General features: G+C 31.5%; 1 protein-coding gene across 4 annotated transcripts in view; it reads left to right on the forward strand.

The window, feature by feature from the left end:
- LOC118199446 (alpha-tocopherol transfer protein-like) overlaps positions 1–24,078 on the forward strand; it is a 165,579-nt gene that overhangs the window by 36,756 nt on the left and 104,745 nt on the right. Inside the window, exon 1 of one of the 4 annotated variants that reach the window (XM_085826967.1) lies at positions 4,171–4,293. The exons of 1 other annotated variant lie outside the window; for it this stretch is intronic. Coding sequence is in view for 1 of the 3 variants with exons in the window: in XM_085826964.1 (XP_085683090.1) it covers positions 18,495–18,497 (3 nt within the window). In the remaining 2 variants the exon portion in view is untranslated. Of the gene's footprint in view, positions 1–4,170; positions 4,294–11,449; positions 11,742–18,352; positions 18,498–24,078 lie in introns of those variants that run through there. 2 more of the 4 variants (XM_085826965.1, XM_085826964.1) reach the window with 2 other exon arrangements.

The raw sequence follows: 24,078 nt of genomic DNA on the forward strand, positions 1-24,078 counted from the left end.
GTGTGTTTTTTAACGTTTTGTGTGGTTGTTACATTTATTTATAAATTATCATGTTCTTCGCAATTAAACCATAAAATTCAATTCAACAGCAGTATCGCAGACTAATTTTAAAATGAGCATATCTTTAGAATTTCCGATACACAGTCTTGCGCGGAGATATTTTTTTTTTTTTTTTTTCTGTACATCGTTACCATTGCTCGCTTTGAAATCGTTGAGTTTCTTAATCAAAAGTTCGTTAAAGCTTTACAAAATCTGAAATGGATAATAAAATAATTTCCAAATTTCAAATTTGGCCTTCCATGTGGCCATCATCGCAGTAGGATTACGTCATTCAAAATCGGATAGCTCTAGGAACCGTTGTTTTATCACAATGGGAGAAACATAGATACATTGATGCAGCTTCTTCATTATTTAATTTCTTTAAATATAATACAGGGCTCTAATATTTGGGGGCAACAGTTTGAAAGTGAACTGACATTTATAGTGAACCAACGCAAAATGCCGAAACGAAATTAATAATCCCTCTGGGCAAATTGCACCTTCGGACTAAAAAACATTGAAAGCTTTCAAATATTATATTACGACCAAATGGGCATTTTATTAATTTGCAGACACATACACGTTTCAGGAGCATTCGGGCTAACGCTACATTGGGTTAAAAACGTTTAAAAGCAGTATATCTTTAGAATTTCTGATAGATAGTCTCACGCTGGAGATAAAAATGTTTTATTTCTTACAGTGTTGCAACGGCTGGTTTTGAAATTGCTCAGAATTCGTTAAAGTTATACAAAATATGAAACAGACAATAAAACAAATTTCAAATTCAGGCTTCCAGGTAAGCATGTTCGGGTGGAAGACTATGTTATTGAAAATTTGAATACTTGAGGTACCATTGTTTTTCACAATGCAAGAAACATACGTTTATGTAGATTCTTCGTTATTTAATTTCTTTTAAATATAATACAGGCCGATAATATTTGTTGGCAACTATTTGGAATGTTATTCTGACATTCAGAGTGATTCGACCCAAAATGTCGTTTCGAGACTAATATACTCCTTCTGGGCTAATATTTATTTGCGCTAATAATAATAATACATATAATAATTATACGTTTTATTATTATTAGTCCAAAAGGGCCTTGTTTGTCCCTGAAGGACTATTTTTGCGTTGGTTCACTATAAATGTCCGTTTCACTTAAACTTATAAATGTCCACTTATAATGTTGTTCACTTATAAATGCCCGTTAAACTGTTGCCACCAAATTTTAAAGTTCCTGCATTATATTTGTGAAGAAATTAAATAATAAAAAAAATCTGCATAAATGTATGGCCTCGCATTGTGATAAAACAACGGTACCTAGAGCCATCGAATTTTGAATGACGTAATCCTACTGCGAATATGAGCATGTGGAAGCCGAAATTTGGAATTTGTTTTATTATCGATTTCATATTTTGTAAAAACCCGCCAGCAGCCGAGCGGTAACGTCGCGGAACGCTGGTAGTTCGGTCCAAGTTTCGAAGCCCGGGCTGGCTGCATGGGTGTTTTCGTGGTTTTCCCCATGTGTAACGTGTATACAAGCCAGTTTCCCTTAAAACGTCCTACACGAAGGCATCCCTCCCTTAAGGCAGATAGCTCTCGAGTGCTTTTCCGTAATCTAATAAACCAAACCATATTTTGTAAAACCTTTAACGAATTTTTGATTAACAAACTCAAGGATTTCAAAGCGAGCCATGGCAACGTTGTACAAAAAATATTTTTTTTTTTTTTTTTTTTTATCTCCAGCGCGTGAGTCTCTGTATCGGAAATTCTAAAGATATGCTCGTTTTGAAAACTATTTTGCGATATTGCTCTTGAACTGAAATTTATGGTTTAAGTGCGAAGAACGTGATATTTAATAAATAAATATAACACAGAAAATGTTAAAAAAACGCCTCTTTGGAAGTAATTTAAAATTTGAAACTTTTCAGATTATTATTATTATTATTATTATTATTATTATTATCTAATAATAATAGTAATTTATCAAGATCGATGTCCAGCTGAAAGAATTCTGAAGCCGAGAAAACTTCAGAATTTTGCCAAAACTAAAGAATTTTGAATTTTGCTGGTGATTTTCGGGATCTACAAGAGTACCGCTTACTTTGTTATAAAATAATCTCTTCATATATGAATAATCGTAAATGAATTTTGACCTGTAGTTTTTTTTAAATTTCAAATATCACTGTATAATTACTTCCGCTTTGAATATCTGAAATGCAAAACTGAGCGTAATAATAGTGAATCCTTTCATGAGGATCATTTTTAAAAGTGACTATTATTTCTGAGAGCGTGAAATACATCGATATTATAATTAGCCCAGAAGGGCTATTACTTTCGAAAGGGCATTTGCTTTGAATCACTTTAAATGTTCGAATCACTTTTCAAATTGTTGAAACCAAATATCATCACCCTGTATAATATTTAAAAAGAAATTAAACAATGAAGAATCTGCATGGATGTATGTATTTTTCTCGCATTGTGAAAAAGTAAAGGTACCTAGAGTCATCAAATTTTGAATAACGTAGTCCTGCACCCGAATATGGGCACCTGGAAACCCGAATTCGGAATTCGTTTTATTGCCTGTTTCACATTTTGTAAAACTAGCGAATTTTTGATTAAAAAACTCAACGATTTCGATGCCAGCGGCAATGTACGGAATAAAACATTTTTATCTCCAGCGGGTGAGACTGTCTATCGGAATTTCTAAGATATGCTGTTTTTAAATATTTTGTGATTTTGATGTTGAATCGAATTTTCTGTGGCGTAAGCGCCGAACGTGATATTTAATAACTAAGGACACAAAACGTTAATAATAAAAAGGCAAAAATAGTTTGGAAAAGCCCTCTTAGTAAAAAAGCTGAACATTGATATAGAGAACTGAGAAAAGACTGAAAAAAAAAAAACATAAAAATACATGCCAACTGTTAACATGACATCGGGAATTCTAAATGTATACTACTTCGCTGCTTTTAAAATTTTTGTAACTTTCCTGCTGAATTGTATATGGCGTAAGGGCGAAGAAAAAGGACGCTTAATAAAGCTAAAAAGAGAAAACAAATTGAGGTAGTAAGAGTGACTGTACCAGCAGACTGATAGAATACGAACTCAACGAGAGCTCAAAAAGAGAGCTCAAAACTCAACGAGAGCCTTAATAAACTCTTTTGGTCGACCGCTAAAACCTGAAACCTTTCAGAATATATATATATTGTATATATGAGATTTAGCTATATTAAGATAATTTAATTTGGTAATTCTATTAATGAACTTCCGCTTTCTGTCTCAACTGTTTTCGTTTGACGAAACGCGCCTATGTTATTAGCTAATTCGAGTTTTCTCACGCTTTTTCCTTGATAAGACCGTGTGAAACCTCGAGTTGGGCTAATTTACCATTTATTCCAATTCTTTGTATAAAATTTCTTTGTCTTTGAAATGTTTTTGAGTGTTTGCGAACATAATATGAAAATTTTTTATTTCAAATTTCTGTAATCTTTTCTAATCCCTTTTTGTATTTGAAGTTTATATCGTTTGTAGTTTTTACTGTAGGATTTTTTTGCCATAACTTTTACTGCTTTAGTATTTATTATATTATTGTTTATACTTGGTGTAAATGTTTTTACTCTGGAACTGCAGTATCAAATGTAATTTAAAGCATTAGCTATTTTAAACTTTCCTCTTCTGTGCAAATATACATTAATACATATACATATATACAACAAATATTCTCTATTCGTATAAAGCAAATATAAAATTCTCTATTCGTATAAAGCATTATTTACTAAATATGTATATATATATATATATATTAAATAATGTATCCGACATCAATGCTAAAATACATTGAAAAGAATATATCATGTTTAAAATCCCAATGATAGTGTCTATGATCTAAAGAATTTCGGATCGTAAAGGATTAATTATTCTAAATGCGGTTAAATTTTTTGCTTGGAGATAGAAACCAGAACCACGCGTCAAAAGTGAAGGAACTTCCTCAAGGACTGAGCATTCTAGTATTTGATGTCCTTGATCTAACATCTTTTACGAAATGCGGTGAATTACCAAGTTAATTGCGTATTCACGAGGTGCCATCTCTCGTAAGGTACTGAAGTGTTAAAAAAACTGTTGCCGTATACAAGTCATTAATTTCATCTCAACAAGTCGACATGAAACACGCGGAGTCATATTAAAATTCCGTTCTGCTTCGCTCTACATACGCTTGCCAGAGAAAAGAAGCACGTGAATCTACTATAGTAAAGGTAATTTGTTTTTCTCAAAAATAGAAATGGAAATAATACTTTTGTTAAATGCTTTAGTAAATGAGCATGTACATTAACCCCCCCCCCCAAAAGGTTCAAGTCTCGAAAGCGCGACTTAGTATTAGATTTATATAGCGTTGTTCTAATATGTATTAGATTTATATATAGCGTTGTTTTGACACAAAATCTTACTTTTTTTTAAATGACATGCCAATTTTTTTCCATATTTCAATTCTACCACTCAAATTATGCCAAACTGCCAGGTTTTGTAGAAATCGCACGAGTAGTTTTTAAAAAATTAGCTCTCAAAATCTTAGCTCCTCAATGTTAATTGAATCTGATATATATTTATTTACATCTTTTTTTTATTAAACTTACTTGATTCATTCATCCAGAATTCGAAATTTAGGCTTAATCGAAATATAATTCGCCCGTTTTTAATTATTTATTAATAAAATTTGTATTTTTAGATATTTTTTATAAATTTTTCGAAGAAAAATTTTATTTTAACCTACAAAATTCTTATCTTAAAGCAGATGTATTTTTAAGCATACCTGCAAAAAATTACAGTGTTTTTTAATTCAAAATTTCCAAAGCTATACGTGAATTTAGATAGTGGCGCGTATTGAAATTTGGCATATTTGTTGAAAGCGATAATAACATCAAATGTGGTTTAGGCCCTTTGTTAAAATTATTTGAAAGTAGGAACAGTGTGACTTTTTTCCGCTCATGAACAGTGTGGCATTTTTTTCCGCTCATGTACAATGTAAAAAGGTTGGAACGATGTCATTTTTTTTCTGTTCATGCGCAATGGAAGGGAAAAGAAAATAGTTTGCCATATATTATGAAGTTCGCCAAGTGAATTATTCTTGGCGCAAACTGAAAATAATACGCCAAGATAAAGTTTTGAATTTCTCCGTAGATTTTGCATAAAATTTCATAAAATTTAATACTTAGGCATCATTTGAGACGTATAATCGAAATATGGAAAAAACAATTGCTATGTTATTTTAGAGAAACTCTCATTTTGTGCCAAAATACCTATGTTAGAATTCGAATTGATATTGTCAATCGACATTTGTCAAAATGTTAGAATTATATCTTTGACATTTATATATAATTGACATTTATGTAATTCTAACATTTCATTTTGTCAATCGACCCACTAGAACGGGAGACATAGAACTGTCCCATTTTTTTCCCTCAGTGTACATCGTATTTAAAAATATGCATAGATATTCTTATTTGAAAAGTAACTCCCATTTTTCTTATTCTAGAGTGAATGCCAGTGTGCGCTTTTTATTAAATGTTAATCGCTAAACGTGTCTTGAAAATTGTTTCTGCAGTTTAATTTCTTATGACATTCTGAACATATGCTCACTATTTGTAAAATATATAAAACTTGTTTCATATGTACTGTAACGTATTTTTCAGTATTTAACAAAATAACAGATGATCTTCTTAGGAAAACATAAATTTCATTTTTAGTTTACGGAGATAGATAATTTGAATACAATTCTTTAGTTAGAAATTTTCATACATCTACTAGCTGGTGAATTTTTAACAATTTCTTACGTTGCTGAGCAATGGTTACATGATACAAATATGACGTTGCCACTCCAATAATATATATAGTTATTTGTTAAATAATAAAATATTACATTACTTTAATTTTATGCAAATATTTGGCTTCACAATATCACAGCGTACAGTCAGTAGTTACACTTCAAACTGCAAAGAACCTTAAACACAGTGCAATGCAAAAAGCATCTAAAAGGGAAAGCTTTCAATGCTCTCAATGCTCCAAAGTGAACTCTGAACTGAAAAGGGAGGGCTGATGCTTTCTCCTGTCTAATACAGTTTTCTCCCGGCCGCCGAGAAAACTCTAGTATCTTCCACTTCTCGAGATTACTGGAACCCGTGTATGGTTATATATAAGGGTTGGATAGGGTTAATTAGATGTAGGAATCAATTACAGAACTTACTTACTTACCAGCTGAATTGCTGTACCGCCTGTTATATGTCTATTAGTATTTGTACTATTGGAGCATTCTACTGTCGATAGGTCTAGGCAAAAATCTCTATAAAATATCAAAATCTGTAGTGGAATTACTAACGTTACTTAGGAAGATGGATATTTGTGACCTGCGATTATTAAAGAGCCCCTGTCAAGACTTTGATTGTGCTGAAAGAGGATTTTAGCAATGTTTTATGTATTGGGATTCTGAGTTTACACAGAATGTTTACTCTAGAAATCAGTAGTAACTTGAATCCAAGAAGTTATTCTCATGCATTATACTGAATTATATCAACTGGTCATATTAATGTACACTGCGGGAAAAAAAGGGGGGCATTGTTCTATATTTCCCGTTCTACTGGGCCGATTGACGAAATTCAACTTGCGTTTTTCATGTCTCGAAAGCACGACTTAGGATATGTATTAGATTCATATATAGCATTGTTCTAATATAAGTATTTTCACACAAAATCGAACTTATTCTGAAATGACATGCCAATTTTTTTTCCATATTTCGATTCTACAGCTCAAATTATGCCAAACTGCTAAGTTTAGTAAAAAATCGCACTAGTAGTTTTTAAAAAATTAGCTCTCAAAATTTTAGCTCCGCAATGTTATTTCAGTTTCATATATATTTATTAATCTCTCTCTTTTTTTTTTTTTTTTTGTTAAACTTATTTGCTTCTTCCTTTCACATTTCGAAATTCAGGTTCATTCCAAATAAAATTCGCCCATTTTTTATGATTTATTTTTAAAATTTGTATTTTTAAATAATTTTTATAAATTTTTCGAATAGACTTTTGAATTATAATCTATAAAATTTTTATCATTATTTTAAGGTAGACGTATTTATAAGCATATCTGCAAAAACATTACAGTTTTTATTCAAAATTTCCGAAGATATACGTGAATTTATATATTTTAGCGTTTCGAAATTTGGCATATTTGTTGAAAGCAATGAAACATTAAATGTGGTTTAGACATTTTGGTAAAATTATTTGAAAGTAGGAACGATGTGACATTCTTCCGCTCATGCACAAAGTAAAAAGGTAGGAACGATGCGCCTTTTTTTCCGCTTCGGCATAATTAGAAGGGAAAGAAAAATAGGTTGCCATATAATTATGAAGGTGTCCGCCGATAACATCGCGGCAAAAACATCGCGGACGAAAACGTCGCGGAGAAAACAACGCAAGGTAAAAACGTCGTGCTACAAAACATCGTGGGAGAAAACATCGCAAAGAGAAAACATCGCAGTTCTTAAACATCGTGGTACAAAACATCGTCGTCGAAAATAAAGCGGTTCAAAAACTTCGCAGTTTAAAAACATCGTCGTCGAAAATATCGTGGCAAAAAATAAAGTGTTTACAAATCATCGCATGACGATAACATCGCAGACATGCTTTTTTCAGGTTTTAATAATTGTAAATGGATATTCCCATAATGATTTGTGAGCGCAAGATGTGAAGAAGGATAATTTTTACTTTCACATTTTTTATTAATTAATAAATTTTTGCTTAAAAAAGTAAGAAGGAAACTTAAGCATAGAAAATTAAATGCAACTTATAGATTATACTTTTCATGAAAATTACCAGTAAAAACTTTATAAAAAATGATTTAATAATGGCCTTTTTTAGTTAACTATGTCGGTTTAAAATTCTATTAAGTGCTATAAGTTGCATTAATTTTCTATGCTTATTTTCTCAGCAAAAATTTAGCAAAAATTATCCTTCTTCACATCTTGCGCTCACAAATCATAATGGGAATATCCATTTACAGTCATTAAAACCTGAAAAAAGCATGTCTGCCATGTCATCGTCATGCGATGATTTGTAGGCACTTTATTTTTTACCACGATATTTTCGACGACGATATTTTTAAACTGCGAAGTTTTTGAACCGCTTTATTTTCGACGACGATGTTTTGTACCACGATGTTTTAGAGCTGCGATGTTTTCTCTTTCCGATGTTTTCTCCCACGATGTTTTGTAGCACGACGTTTTTGCCTTGCGTTGTTTTCTCCGCGACGTTTTCGTCCGCGATGTTTTTGCCGCGATGTTTTCGGCTGTAACCAATTATGAAGTGGGTTAAGTGAATTATTCTTGGCGCAAACTAAAAAAAATTACATCAAGCTAAATTTTTGAATTTCTCCCTAAATTTTGCACCAAATTTTACAAAATTTGAATCGTAGAATCGAAATATGGGAAAAAATTGTTATGTTATTTCAGAAAAAGTCCGATTTTGTGGCAAAATACCTATGTTAGAACAATGATATATATAAATCTAATATATATCGTAAGTCGTTCTTTCGAGACATGAAAAACGCAGTTTGAGTTTTGTCAATCAGCCGAGTAGAACGAGAGGTATAGAACAGCCTCCTTTTATTTATTTATTTATTTATTTTGCACTGTGTAGTGCTTTTCACACTGATAATTGAAAATCATTAGTCTGGCATCATTACCTTTTCGCAGAATATGTAACACCTAAAATTTCCAAATTCCATATATTTTCATCTTTTTTGATGGAGGTAAAAAATATCGTAATCATAGCGACATATGTTTCATTTTCATTCATCATCAATATTCTAGCCTTAGCAATCCAATTGAAGCAAATTTTATTAACCTTTAGTTTTCTTTCAGTATTCTTCATTCCCCATTCTTCTTTTAAGTAATTTTTCTCCAGTAACTAAGTTTCTGAAATTGACGTCCAGCCGGTATAGTGGTTAGTGACTCTGACTACCGTAGAGATGGTTCCAGATTCGACTCTCGGAGAAGGCATGGTTGTAACTGTCCGTCTCTTCATAGAAGGCAACGTTGGCCACTTATTAGGTGTTCCTACAGTGAAATGTCCATCATTTCCGGTCCTTGTCGAGGGCAAGGCTAATAGCTATTAAATATAGCGCCTAACCATTTAAAAAGTTCTGGAATTATTTGATCCTTTAATTATTTCAATAGCTGAGGGATCTTTGCTTATATCATTTAAGTACATACCTTTAGAATACATGAGTACATGAGTTTCTAAAGACAAGAGTTTAGAAGTTTTTGTCTTGTCTAAAACAGTTTGAAGGCTGAACTCGTCTCTTAATTTTTTCTGGTTGTATTTTACGTCATCCATTTCGTTGTAATTGGAACGATATCAGAGGATCAATAAGATCATAGGTCTGATATATAGGGGGCCTTCCTGAAATATAGAGGACCTCCCTGAAATGTAAAGGGCTTCCCTGAAATATAGAGGGTTTGTTGTTAGACACAGTGCAGATCGCTAAAACCCTTGACACTGACCGTGAAGTGATTCTTGCAATGTCAAGTAGAGCCGTAACCGAACCAATTGCTTATGTAATGTCAGAATCTGAAGTTTCAGTCCTCGTAATAGCTCGAACACGGCAACCTGTGAAGGACTGCCACGCATAAATTTCTTATCTTTGTGTGGTCCTCCGCACTTTTATTTACAATTTGGTTCTGTATACATCAGTACACTTTTCAACAAAATGCTTTTTGTTTTACTATACCAAAAAAGTGTAGGATTTGCAATTTTGTCCTTTTTTATGCGGAATATTTTACATTATAATTTGTATCTGAACTCATAAGTGGTTTTTACTATCAAACAAAGTAAATATGCCTTAACAGTTAGTTGATCGATGACCTATTTTCAAGTAAATGAAACAAGCTTTGTTTTTCTTGATTATGTGTCCTGTTTATCTTCAAATTTTTCAATATTTTTTACTTTGTAACTATCCTTACAGTCACGCGACTTTCTGCAAAACACGCAATTAACCTTGGAAGCAGGTTCAGTGTTTGATAATAAATCATTTCTTTTCGAGTAGAAAATTCAGATCTTCTTTCCTTTGTTTTTGAAGACAGATTTCATTTTCCTTAAATTTTGCCTATACTAAAGATACATGCTCATATGTTTTTCCCTTTTGACTTCATCCTAAGAAAAAATAACAGCTGAATTTATTTATGGCTACAAGATATTTTCTTATTAGCGAAGGATTTCGTGTCAGCATTAAATTTCTAATCTAGTAAACAAGATTCGACAATAGGAAATAACATTGGCTGCATATTTCTCCTATGTCATATCTATCACTTTACCCCCTTTTTCCCTTTTTATATCACAGTAGTGGCTCGAATTAAAATCTAAAGCAAGGTTTTTATTATCCAAATCTTGTTTCTGAGTTTTCAGTAACCTAAGAGTACTTTTTAACTTCGGATTAAAATTGTCTATAATTCTTCCACTTTACTTTTATCGGCAATCACATAATACATGAATACTGACTCAATGCTGTTGTTGTTGACTGGTGCTCACTTGTCTGACCTACAATAAGCCCAAGCTGACGAGGAGCGCAAGATTACACCTGACGTTGGCAACAGCCTTGAGATAATGAGGCAACGGCCTTGAGCAGATGACAGTGCGACTTAGCGCAGTCCGCCCCCAATTTTGAGATGAATTGAAAATGAAAATGTGAGTCAATCCATTGGAAGGCTTCTTTTATAGAATCAGTTTCTGCCTGGTATACAGAATTAATAGCTTTTATATTCACTTTTTTAGAATTAATCTCTACACCATAAGTACGCTGTTCTCCTTCCTTTCTGCATGCCTTCGTGGTGTAACAGTTAGCACACTTGGCGCGTATTCGAGAGTTCGAGACCTGGCGAGGGCATGTCTCCTACACACACACAAATAAAAAAACCTAATGACACTACAATTGATCTAATTTCAATACACTGGCAATGATAAATTTCAGAATATTGTGAAAATTACTCGTATGTAACATACATAACATTGAGACAAAAAAGTTGAAAATGCTGTTGACAAATGACGCTTATCGCTTTGCTCGATGTGGGATTAGCAGATATTTGAGAAAAAGCGCAATATTAGCAGAATATATCAAAGCGAATGGCAATAAAAATGCAGTATGCCTAATGTTATTACGCTTGTATATCTATCTCCAGACAAAGCTTAGCGAGTTTGACACATGTCAAGACATTTTGATATGTCAAAACAATCTTAACGGTGAAGATAGCTATGATGTTTACGATTAGCTAGGGTAGCGACAGTTAAGAGGAAGAAAATTGTTACTTTACTGACCTGCTATCAGTTGTTTCTGCCGGCGATCTTTTTTCCTGATTTCATAACCTCGTGTCTCGAGACGCGAAGAAAGACACTCTCCTTTTCTCTTGGTGAGTGTGTTTCGCTGATTTTGATAAGCCATATCACTTTCTTCTCACTCGTGTATGAAAAGAAAAAGAAGCGGTACATTAACTTCTTTTTCTTTTCATGTTAGCGATTGTTTATTTGATAAAGAGAATTCAATTATTAGTTCCTTGCGTTCTAGTGGAAATGGAGCTCCAATTTAGTTTGAAGTGATAGCTTTGCGTGTAAAATACGTCAGTTGGTCTGCAATTTGAACTCTGTTCAGCACAATTTAATAGCAGGTGAGTTTATATTCTAATATAATTTTTAGTTTTATGTTTATTAGTAGCTTAGTAATAATGTTTATAGCTGTTAGTAGAATTATGTTTTCAAACACAATTTTTAATATTTTAGATAATGTGATTGTAAATTCCTTTTTTGTGTATAACTGAATCAAAATTTTGTAAATTAGTTTCATTTTAAATATTTGTTTTGCTTTTTAATTTTTTATTTTTAGCCCAAAGAGGTGGAAGTCCAGAAGGGCTACTCTTAAAACGGCATTTTGTGGCTTTTCACTATAAACGGCGAATCACTTTTTAAATTGTTGCTACCGATATCGCCGTGTATTATATTTACAGAAATTAAATAATGAAGAATCTGCATAAATTTATATACCCGTCTCGCATTGCATAAACGCAGCGGTACCCACAGCCATCAAAATTTGAATAACGAAATCTTCCATCCGAACATGGGCACATGGGAGATGGAATTTTAAATTTAGAATTTGTTTTATTATCTGTTTCATATTTTGTAAACCTTTTTTTCTAAATTTTTGATTAATAAACTCAACGATAAACTCAACGATCGGAAATTATAAGGATAAGCTGTTTTTAAATACTTTCGGATATTGCTGTTGAATTGAATTTTATGTGGTTTAAGGGCGAAAAGCATGACATTTAATAAATAAAGGTAACACGCAAAACGTTAAAGAAAAAGACCTTTTTTTGGCGCAACATAAAATCAGAAAACTTTTTTTTTAGTCCAAAGGGATTTGAATCCCGAAAGACTATTAGTTTCGTTTTGGCATTTTGCGTCGGACTCATAAATGTCGGTTCACTTTTCAAACTGTTGCCACAAAATGTTAGAGTCCTGCATTATATTTGAAGAAATTAAATAATGAAAAATCTGCATAAATGTATGTATATTTCTCGTATTGTGATAAAACAACGGTACATAGAGTCATCGAATTTTGAATAACGTAATCCTCCAACGAATATGAGCATGTGGAAGACCAAATTTGAAATTTGAAATTTGTTTTATGATCGATTTCCTATTTTTTAAAACTTTGACGAATTTTTGATTAACAAACTCAAGGATTTCAAAGCGAGCAATGGCAACGTTGTGCAGAAAAAACATTTTTATCTCCAGCGCGTGAGTCTCTGTATCGGAAATTCTAAAGATATGCTCGTTTTAAAACTATTTTGCGATATTGCTGTTGCACTGGATCTTATGGTTTAAGTGCGAGGAACATGATATTTAATAAAGAAAGGTAACACACAAAATGTTAAAAAACGCCCCTTTGGACGTAATTTAAAATCTGAAACATTTCAGTTTTTTTTTATTTATTTTATTATTATTATTATTATTATTAAGCACAATAGCTCTGTTTTATATTTTTATTCGCTTTGAAACTTAGTATAAAACTGTTTCTAAAAATTTATATATGTGTCCTATCTTTAAGCAGTCTACATTAGACTCGTATGGAAAATATTTACCGGATTTGTTCCACTGGAAATAACATGTTTATTCCCCATACAAATATAAAACATATTTAGAATTTGTAAAAAATTCTTTAAAAATATGAACTAACTAAACATTGACACATATTGATAAATATGTTTGATACGGGGTTTATAAATCTGCCGTCTTTCTGTGCTTGTAATCTTCCACTGCATGTCATATTTAGAATTTTATCTTAACATTATTAGTAGTAATATGCTGAGGAGGTTTATTTCATTTATTGTTTCCACGTTTTTATATTTCGAAGAGAAAAGTGGCAACAATTTCGAAGCAAGAAATAGCAAAACTGTACGGGGGAAAAAACACTTTTATCTTCAGGCCGCGAGACTGTGTACGGGAAATTCTAAAGATATGCCCGTTGTTTTTTAATATTTGTGATATTACTGTTGAATTGAATTTTATGCTTTAAGTGCGAAGAATATGATACTTAATTAATAAAGGTAGCACACAAAACGTTGAAAACACGTCCCTTTAGGGGTAATATGAAATCCAAAATCTTTCAGATTTTATTTTTTTTAATATTATTTTTACTTCAATGGAAAACCCTTCCTTGAGGTACTAAAATGTACTCAGGAAGTACTCAGGCTGATTTATTCTAATAAATTGCATTTTCTGTTTAATCATATCTTTTAATAATTAAGGATGGTTTGAGAATTGTAGCTACTACTGAACTACAATAATTACAATTTCTAACTGCATTCTATTATTGTTAAGCTCCAATTGTATTTTAGATTTTACCTATTATAATTAAACAAGGACTGTTTCTTATCTTTCATTTTTAAACAATAATTATTATTTAGAATTATATACATTACCTAGAAACAGTGCTAATTTATAACTACACCTTGATGAAATAATACTATAAGCAATAATAACATTTTAGATTTTGCCAATTGTTATTAAACAATGGTTATTACTTACATCTCTTATTATTAAATAATGATTGTTACTTATATCTCTTATTATTAAACAATGATTATTACTTATTATTAAACAATGATTGTTATTTACATATCTTATTATTAAACACAAATTGTTACTTATGTCTCTTATTATTAAACAATGATTATTTCTTAGAATTATATATGTTACTGGCAATGTAGGAAACTCCGGCATTCTATAGGCGTTTTTATTCAAACTATTAAATTAAACTGTTTTTATTCAAACTATTGAATTATGAGAATTATTATATACTTTATCTAGACACTGTATATAAAACCTAGTCATTTTATAAAATAACAAGTGCTTTTCAGGCAAAGTACGAAAATGGTTATGATAAGGCTATTATTTAAAAGATGTTCCTCCCTCAAAAATAAATATGTTATTCTGAAAAAACAATAGAAGGCTGCCATTAAAAACTTTTTTCAAAATTGATAAAAAACATAGTGAGATGCTCTTGGTACACACATAGTAAATTTGTATTCTGTATCTGACTGAGACTGGAAACCATTAAGATTTACTTGAGGACGGAAATAAAATACAGAAAAAATTCATAGGTGTAACCAGCAGTGCCCTTTTTGACTCTGTTTTACTTTTTTCAGCAGAGAACACGAAAGTGGATGTACGGTTTAATATTATTCCGTTTAACGTTTTTATACTTGGTTGAAAGATTTTTGAAGATTCTTTTACGTCCTCCGTGTCCAATAGCCAAATAAGTTTTGTGAAATAACTCCGTGATGGTGGCGTTAGTACTGTAAGAATTCGTCAGTACTGTGGTATAGTATTGACGCCTTCTTTAACAGGGATAAATGAGTCTTTTCTTTGCACAAACATCACATAATAGCGATTCAGCAACCAATAGTCTTGTGGTTCCTTCTTAATAGTCATTTTGGCTTTTTTCCTCTTCGTTTATTAACTTCTGGTAAGTAGTTTCGGTTATTCAAAACGAATCGGGGATTTATTTCATACTTTGCTGGTTAGGCATTGCGCATTCTACAGAATGCTTAGGCAAAGTGTGAAATGTTTAATCGTTTTATACATTGCCGGCCAGTTTTCGGCATTCTTTAAAATGCCTATATTCTATAGAATGCCGGATTTCATAATTTTCCGATAACATATTCATTATTGCGAAACAATGATAGTTTATAACTGCGTCTTTAATCGCTAATTAAATACTGTTATTTTCAAATAATGTTTATTCTTTTAAATAATATTTTTATATAAGTATATCTTTTATTAAATAATCGTTAGACAATTTTACTTCTCTCAACTTAGAACAATGGCTAATACTTTATATTATAACTAAGCAATGATTATTACTTTTAACATAGTAGTAACAGTATTTTAACAATGATTATTAGTCTTATATCCTTAAATTAGGTTTATTACTTCTAAATAAAATTCTAACTTAGAATTTTATCATAACGTTTTTGTTAAATAATAATTGCTGAATATTTATCATTGTCATTAAACATTCATTGTTACCCAAAATTGGTTTTTCTGTCATTAAAGAATGATTTTTACTTTACATGTGATTATTAAACACTGATTGTTTCTTTGTGTTATATTTATAGTTATTAAAATTACTTCTCTTTTGCTTATTTATTAGTGCCTTTTAGCTTTATTCAATGTATAGATCCAGAGTTGTCTTAAAAGTAACTGTTTCTGTTTAACAGGTAAACACAAACACGGAAACATTCTTTGAAATATTTTATGTGACAGACATTTCATTAAATTTAAATACCTACTCTGTAATTATTACTACAGTAGCGGGCTGCAACCAAAGCAAAATATATAAGCTCTATGTACACCCGAAAAGCAAATATATATAAAAGCATTTTAATATGAATGAAATCAGTTCATTTTTTCCAAGCAACAACCAACTCATAAATAATTTTTTGTTGCTAAACGAGGAAAAAAAAACTTTTGACAGTTCAGGTTAACAAGTATGATGTCATGATTTAAATTTAATGTAATATAACAACGTCTCAATCTCAATAAAAGAATTAATATGGCAATTAACATACCGTGTCAATTATCGTAAAATCTGAAACAAAACAGTTGCCAACAGCAGTTATTTGTTTTAAATGCTGACATTAACAGAAAATTTTCCACATGTAATGATGTCACATACAATTTCGTGCTTTCTTCAACGTCAGACTATGACTTTATATAATAATAATATACTTAATGTTTTGCAATGCTATTTTTAGTCCGAAGGGGCTTTGTTCCTGAAGAACTATTGTTTTCGTTTTGCGATTTAAAGTTGGTTACTATAACTGTCAGTTTCACTTTTCAAACTGTTGCCACCAAATGTTAGAGTCCTGCATTATATTTGAAGAAATTAAATAATGAAAAATCTGCATAAATGTATGTCTATTTCTCGCATTGTGATAGAACAACGGTACAATAAGCCATCGAATTTTGAATGACGTTATCCTACTGCGAATATGGGCATGTGGAAGCCTAAATTTGAAATTTGGAATGTTTTATTATCGATTTCATATTTTATAAATCTTTAACGAATTTTTGATTAACAAACTCAGCGATTTCAAAGCGAACAATGGTAACACTGTACGGAAAAAGACATTTTTATCTCCACTACGCCAGACTCTGTATCGGAAATTCTAAAGATATGCTCATTTTAAAACTATTTTGCGATATTGCTCTTGAACTGAATTTTATGGTTTAAGTGCGAAGAACGTGATATTTAATAAATAAAGGTAACAGACAAAATGTTAAAAAAACGCCCCTTTCGACGTAATTCAAAATCTGAAACCTGTCAGATTTTCTTCTTCTTTTCTTTTTAATTTCATATTTTGTAAAACTTACAAATTTTTCATTAACAAACTATATGATTTGAAAGCGAGCAGGGGCAACTCTTTTCGAAAGAAAGCATTTTCAACTCCAACGCGCGAGACTGTTGCCACTCGGAAAAATGAAGGTGGAAATTAGTGTTTTCAGAATTTTTAAATAATATCTCGTTTGATAAAAGTCGTACAAATATGGGAATAGTTGAAATGGCTTCCCACGATTTTTTGGAACTCGGAGTAGTGTATTAAATGTTCAGCGATGCCAATTTTATTTCATATTTTGTAAAACTTACAAATTTTTATAAAGAAACTCTACGATTTGAAAGCAATCAGTGGCAACACTTCGAAATAAAGCAGATTTTAATCTCCAGCGTCCGCAACTGTTTCCACTCAGAAAAAATGAGTGCGAAAATCAGCGTTTTCGGAGTTTTTAATTAATATCTCGGCTGATTAAAGTCGTATGAAGATGAGAATGGTCGAAATGGCTTCCCAAGAGATTTTGGAATCCAAGGATACTTCTCTCGAAATTCAATTTCTCGCAGTTCCGGAGGAAATAATGCCACAAACAAACGGACAGACACGTACAGATTTCAATATTATAGAGTTACTTCGTAAATATTCATGAAGTTAAATATATATATATATATAAGGCTCTCATAAGCTCTGAAAGATCTCAGATTTTATATAACGCCCAAAGAGGCTTTTATTTAACGTTTTGTATGTTACCTTTATTTATGAAATAGCACGTTCTTCGCACTTAAACCCTAAAATTCTATTCAACAGCAATATAAAAAAATATTCAAAAGAGCATATCTTTAGAACTTCCGATACACAGTATTGAGCGAAGATATTTTTTCCCCGTACAATGCTGCCATTGCTCGCTTTGAAATCGTTGAGTTTCTTAATGAAAAACTCATAAATGCTTTACAAAATATGAAATAGATAATAAAACAAATTCCATATTCCAAATTTGGGCTTCCGGGTGCCCATATTCGGGTGGAGACGTTAAGTTATTCAAAATTGGATGGCTCTAGGTACCGTTGTTTTATCGTAGTGGAGAAACATACATACATCTATGCAGATTCGTCGCCGTGTAATTTCTTAAAATATAAGGCAGGTCTCTAATATTTGGTGGCAACAATTTAAAAAATGATTTGTAGTTTGTAGTAAATCAACGCAAAATGCCAAAACGAAATTAATAGCCCTTCTTGGCTAACGCCCTTTCGGCTAATAGAAGTATTATTGCTTTGTAGTTGGCTACAAACTACATGCGTATCGTTGCCAACTGGCAAACGCTTGTTTCAGTTTTCGTCCTTAGGAGAAAAATACATGAATGAAGTCAGCGCTAATTATAACGCACCCGAACTTAAATGTCATTTTTTTTCTGGAAGTCGTGGAAGTGTCAACAGAAATGTTTGTCTTCTGTATCTTTTATAATCAGTTCGCAATTCTTATCAGATAAAGGGAAATTCTTTAAGCTAAGTCTTATCTTCTTTCTCATTCATGGTAAGAAGCATTCTTTACTTTCCTGTTCATTTACCCTTAGAAGTTTTATTTTTGTATTATATCAGTTTTCTTTTGGGTTGTTTATTTTGTTAGAATATATCTCATTCTTTAAAAAATTTCAATTTTAGACTGATGACGCTTTATTAGGAAAATTCTAGGAATTTTCAACGACTTTCCTTTTGTCTGCATAGAAATTTTGCTCTTTTGAGTTCAATGTCAGTCTAAATTTGAATTTTTATCTTAATTTTGAGTCGTTTCTTCTAACACTGAAATTATTTTTGAAACTAAAACTGGCGCGCTAGTCTAAAGTTAAATTTCATATTGAGATTCAATCTTGAGTTTTGACTTCTAAATTTGAATTTGAAACTGACAGTTTTATTTTCATACACTATATTCCGTTCTTATTTAAGCTATAAAGATTTCTGGACTTAAGACAATTTAAAGAGCTGTTCATTACTGAAATACTCTTTTTATGTATTTATTTATTATGATCTTCTTTATTTTTTATTATTCGAAAGCTATTTGTATTTATTTATTGTTATTTATTATGCTTTTCGTATTTTTCAGTTGCAATAATAGCATCATCTATTCAGTAGACCATTCCGCTTTTTAAGATTTTCCTTCCACGTTTTTCTATCAATGTCAATAAAACATAGTAAAAACAACAACAATAATAATAAATAAATAAAGTAGTCTGAAAGATCTCAGATTTTAACAGTCGCCCAAAATTATTTGTTAAGGTTTTTTACACTCTCGCTAAGCTCTCAGTCTACCAGTCTGCTCTTACCCTTACTCCTACTAACCTTTTTTTCTTTTTTGGTCTATTTAGCTTTATTATTAAGGATCATTTTCTTCACACTTACCTCGTATACAATTCAACAGCAAAATTACAAAAATTTTAAAAGTAGCATAGCAGTAATCAATTAGAATTCCCGATATAGCAGTTTTGGAACACATTTTTCTGTTTTTTTTCTTTCTGTTTTTTCTGTTTTTTTACTTCTAATGGTGACTAGTGGATCCAAATCTATTTGGGGGATCCCTTTACAGTACAAAGTCCGAGATCCAGACTCGTCGGGACTTCTACAATTCCGGATTTTTCCAGATATTACATCATCTCTTTAAATCTAGTAAGATGGCATGTAGAAATTATAAAATTAAAATTAGCATTTATGATCATTTATGATCTAAAGGATATCAAAGTGTATACAAAAGGTTAATATTTATTTGTTTACTTTATTAAACATTTCTTTCAATGTAAGTTGTATAAGTTGCTTTTTTACATCCTTGTACGAAGTCAAAAGGAAGTATTGTAATCGTGAAAAGTTTCAGGCAGCATATTTCAACGAAAATATCCATTTTGACCGCTATCGAATGCAATTTAACGATGTTTTTGCGTGTATCTCTACGTAAGGACCGAATAAAAGACTCGCTTCCTCCAAAAAAATTATAAAACTGCTTTAAAATTAATTCTGAAGAGAATTTTTCGTGGCGTCTGTACGAACGTATGTACGTACGTTCGTGCGTACGTACGTATCTCGCATAACTCAAAAACGAGTAGCCTCAGAACGTTGAAATTTTGTATATAGGACTGCTATAACATGTAGATGTGCACCTCGTATTTTGGTTGCAATCGGCCGCACCAAACGTATATAAATATATTTATATATATATCCACTCTGTTACCCGGCTCAGTGATCTCAGTTTCTTTACTCTTATATGTTTGTAAATTGTACATTTTTTGCTTTAAAAATGATTGAATTATGTTGTTTTTATCTTCGGGTAAAGGTTTTTATGCCTTTAGTAAATCTATGTGCAATATGTTTAGAATTATCAACAATTTTAAAGTTGTTTAAGTGCCGCTAAGCCATTTTTTTTTTATGGCGGCCATTGATTGTTTACATTTGAAATAGCAGACTAGTGGATTTGTTGCCAGTCTAGAGAAACGTAGCTTCGCAATAACAAAGATAACGCTTTCATTTGTTATTATTGCGAATTAAATCATGCTTATTCCTTTCTGGAATTTTTTCGAGGAAATAAGTGTTTCAGATTTACTTCGTAATTTTTAATATAGATATTTTGAGTTGTTATGTATTTTTGCCTTGTAGCGAAGTGAGAACTGAATTAATTGAATGAGAAATACTCAATCGTCTGCGGAAAACTGTTTCTTTTTCGTTTTGTTTGCTTAATTTCTTTTATACATCGTTCTAGCTTTATTATAGTATTTGAATAGAACATGTGGCAACGATTAGATAATTCTTTTCTTTAAATGATATAAATGTTGTGCATTATGAGTTATAATATGAACGAAATATATTACTCGTAAGTGAATCTAGCGCCAGAGTGTCGCTATGGTAAACAAATACTAGAGTGAATTTTAAAGAATGCATTTATTCTATTGTGGTTTATGCGCTGTCGACGAAGTAGATTTAATTCTATCCAATAAGTTTAAATGAAATGCAAGAAAAAATGCGTATAATTTAATATTCCGTACAAGGAAGTCATGTGGTGTACACATCAGATTTTTTTTTCAGCTTTTTCAGTTCATTACATTAATGATCAGTTTTCTTACTAAGATGGCTTTACAAAATTTTTTCCTCTTTTTATTAGTGACGTTTTGTGTGTTTAGTTTATTTATTAAGTAAAACGTTCTTTGCGCTTACGCCATATAAATTTCGATTCAACAGCAAAATCACTAGAATTTTCGACACATACTGTCGCGCGCTGCAGATAAAAATGTCTTATTCTGTACAATGTTGCCACTGGTCGCTTTTAAATCACTGAATTTGTTAATAAAAAATTCGTTAAAGTTTTACAAAATATAAAATAGATAATAAAACAAATTCAAAATTCAAATTTCGGGGTTCCAGATGCCCATGTTAGGTTGAAAAACTACGTTGTTCAAAATTTGAGGCCTCTAGGTGCCGTTGTTTTTTCACAGTGCGAGAAACATGCAAACATTTATGCAAATTCTTTATTATTTAGTTTTTTTTTAGATATAGTGCAGGGTGATAATATTCGGTGGCAACAATTTGAAAAGTGATACGCCGTTTATAGTGATTCAACGCAAAATGCCGTTTTAAGGCTAATATCCTATTCGGAACCAACGTCCATTTTGGGCTATTAAATATTATTTTTATTTGCATAATAATAAAATTTAAATTATAACCAAATGCATGAGAGTGTATAAATCACTTTTATGCAAATTTCAAGAGTCGGGTAGACCTATCTGCTTATGTACTATTCGCTGCTCAATTATTCGCAGATGCTTTAGTTTTAAAAAGTACTTATAAGATGTGAAAAGGGTGGCAACAGAGAATGAGCCATAACGCAGTCAAACAATGTAGTCTAAATGAGGGTTCTTAATTTTTTTTTTTTTCAAGTTATGACCACTTTTAAAAATTCGAAAGTTCTGCGGACTGTTTTGTCCTTTTCGAAAGCAATTTTTCAGAATACTTAACTGTCAGTATACTTGCATTTTAAAAATAGAATTAATAAAAATTCATTTAATTTGATACTGATATTAAATAACTATATTAATAATTATGTTTGTTTTTAATATTCGAGGGTCGCCCAATCGGTATGGTAGTCAGCGTTGCTGACAGCCATGCCGAAGAGCCCATGTCCGTATCCCGCGCAAGGCATAGATGTTTCTAAAGTATAGTGTCGTTGCGGCATGCGGGCACTCTAAATATGCGGCGAACCGAAAGTCCTCTCGAGAGGTTGATGGTAGGGAAAGAGTGCTGGTAGACCAGGATGCTGTCCATCAAAATAAGGAGCGAATCTAAGCTAAATCGCATTGTCACATGTAAGGTGCTCAAGGCTGTTGGCAATGGCAGGCGTAAATTTGGGCTCCTTACCACGAGGAATTTCGTGGGCTTGTGTTGACTACAGGTCAGACAACTTAGCATTAGCAACAACAACAATAATTCATGGAGAACGGTTAATATTTATGTTATAAACTAAAAATTAAATAATGTTGGTAATTAAATTAATGAAATATATAAGTGACCCGATTCTTGCATAGCTGTTACATATTTGAATGTATGCTGGTGAGAAGCACCACAGTCATAGTACTTTAAATCCTTTTTTTGCTGCGGAGACTAGAGAAGTCCGTAGGTGGAGTAATTAGTAATAAATTTCATAAAAATGTCACTCTTAAGGAGAAAACGTGTAACAATGGCCATATGCAATTTCCATAATCTAAGATATTCAGCTATTGTGCTATACACAAATAATTTAAAATTAATTCTTGTCGTTTTCGCAAATTTGGGAGAACAACAAGGGCAGGTTTCAAGCATCATTTGGGGTCTACGGAGACCGCATATTGAGAGACACTGATCATAATTTTATTCCATTATTATCTTTCATGAGAGTCCCCATTTAAAGCACAACATGTAACCCTAGTTGGGATAGATCTAACAATGCTTTGATGGAAAACGTATGCTTTTTTATTGATTTGCTATTCCTTAAAAGTCTGCATGCAGTGTTATGCTAAGCCTAAAGCAGGAAAAGGTATAAGAAAATGTGAAAGATCAGTTTCCATAGCTTTTGCAATGTTTAGGTGGAAAGAGGAATTCTCATCGTTTATCTTTCTTTGAAAGTCTACACATAGAAATATGCCAAAGCTGATAGAGAAAACTTAAAAAGATGTGAGAAGTTTACAAATTTAAACTGCAGTTAAATACTTTAAATAAATGAAAAATATATACATATATTATATTTTACATTACGTCTAAGGAGGCATTTTTAACAATTTATATTGTTGCCTTTATTTATTAAATATCATGTTCTTCGTACTTTACAAAAAACTCAGTTCAACTGCAATATCACAAAATATTTAAAAACAGCATATCTTTAGAATTTCCTATAGACAGTCGCACGCTGGAGATAAAAAATGTTTTAAATCGTTGAGATTGTTAATCAAAAATTCGTTCACGTTTTACAAAATATGAAATCGATAAAACAAATTCAAAATTGAAAATTCGGACTTCCAGCTGCGTATGTTCGGGTGAAGGATTATGCTATTCAAAATTTCATGTTTCTACGTACCTTGGTTTTTTCACCATGCGAGAAACGTACATACATTCATGCAGATTCTTCATTATTTAATTTCTTTAAATATAATACGGAACGCTAATATTTGGTGGCAACAATTTGAAACGTGACATGTCGTTTATAGTGATTCAACGTAAAATGCCGTTTCGTGACTAAATGCCCTTCTGGGCTAACTCTCCTTTGGGCTATAAATAAGAAAATATGAAAAATATGTACTGAGCAGGCAATTTTAAGATTTATCTAGATATAATAAAATTTGTCAGAATGGCTTTATAACACTGTGAAAGATTTTAATACTTGAGACAAATACCAAATATGTAGAATATATATATTTCAAATATTAGATTAAAACAATGGTATCTTTTAATTTAGAGATGCGTAAAATAGCGAAATTACGCCAGAATAAACAATTCAAAGCACGTATTATTTTCTTCCACTTTAATTAATATTTGCTCTATATTACTATGTATAATTTATCAGTCAAACTTATGTAGGTTACAATGATTACGTTATACGCAACTTTCGA

This window comes from Stegodyphus dumicola, chromosome 11 (genome assembly GCF_044657685.1).
Source record: "Stegodyphus dumicola isolate Sdum_Otavi_A_Nest chromosome 11, ASM4465768v1".
Lineage (NCBI taxonomy): Eukaryota > Metazoa > Arthropoda > Arachnida > Araneae > Eresidae > Stegodyphus > Stegodyphus dumicola.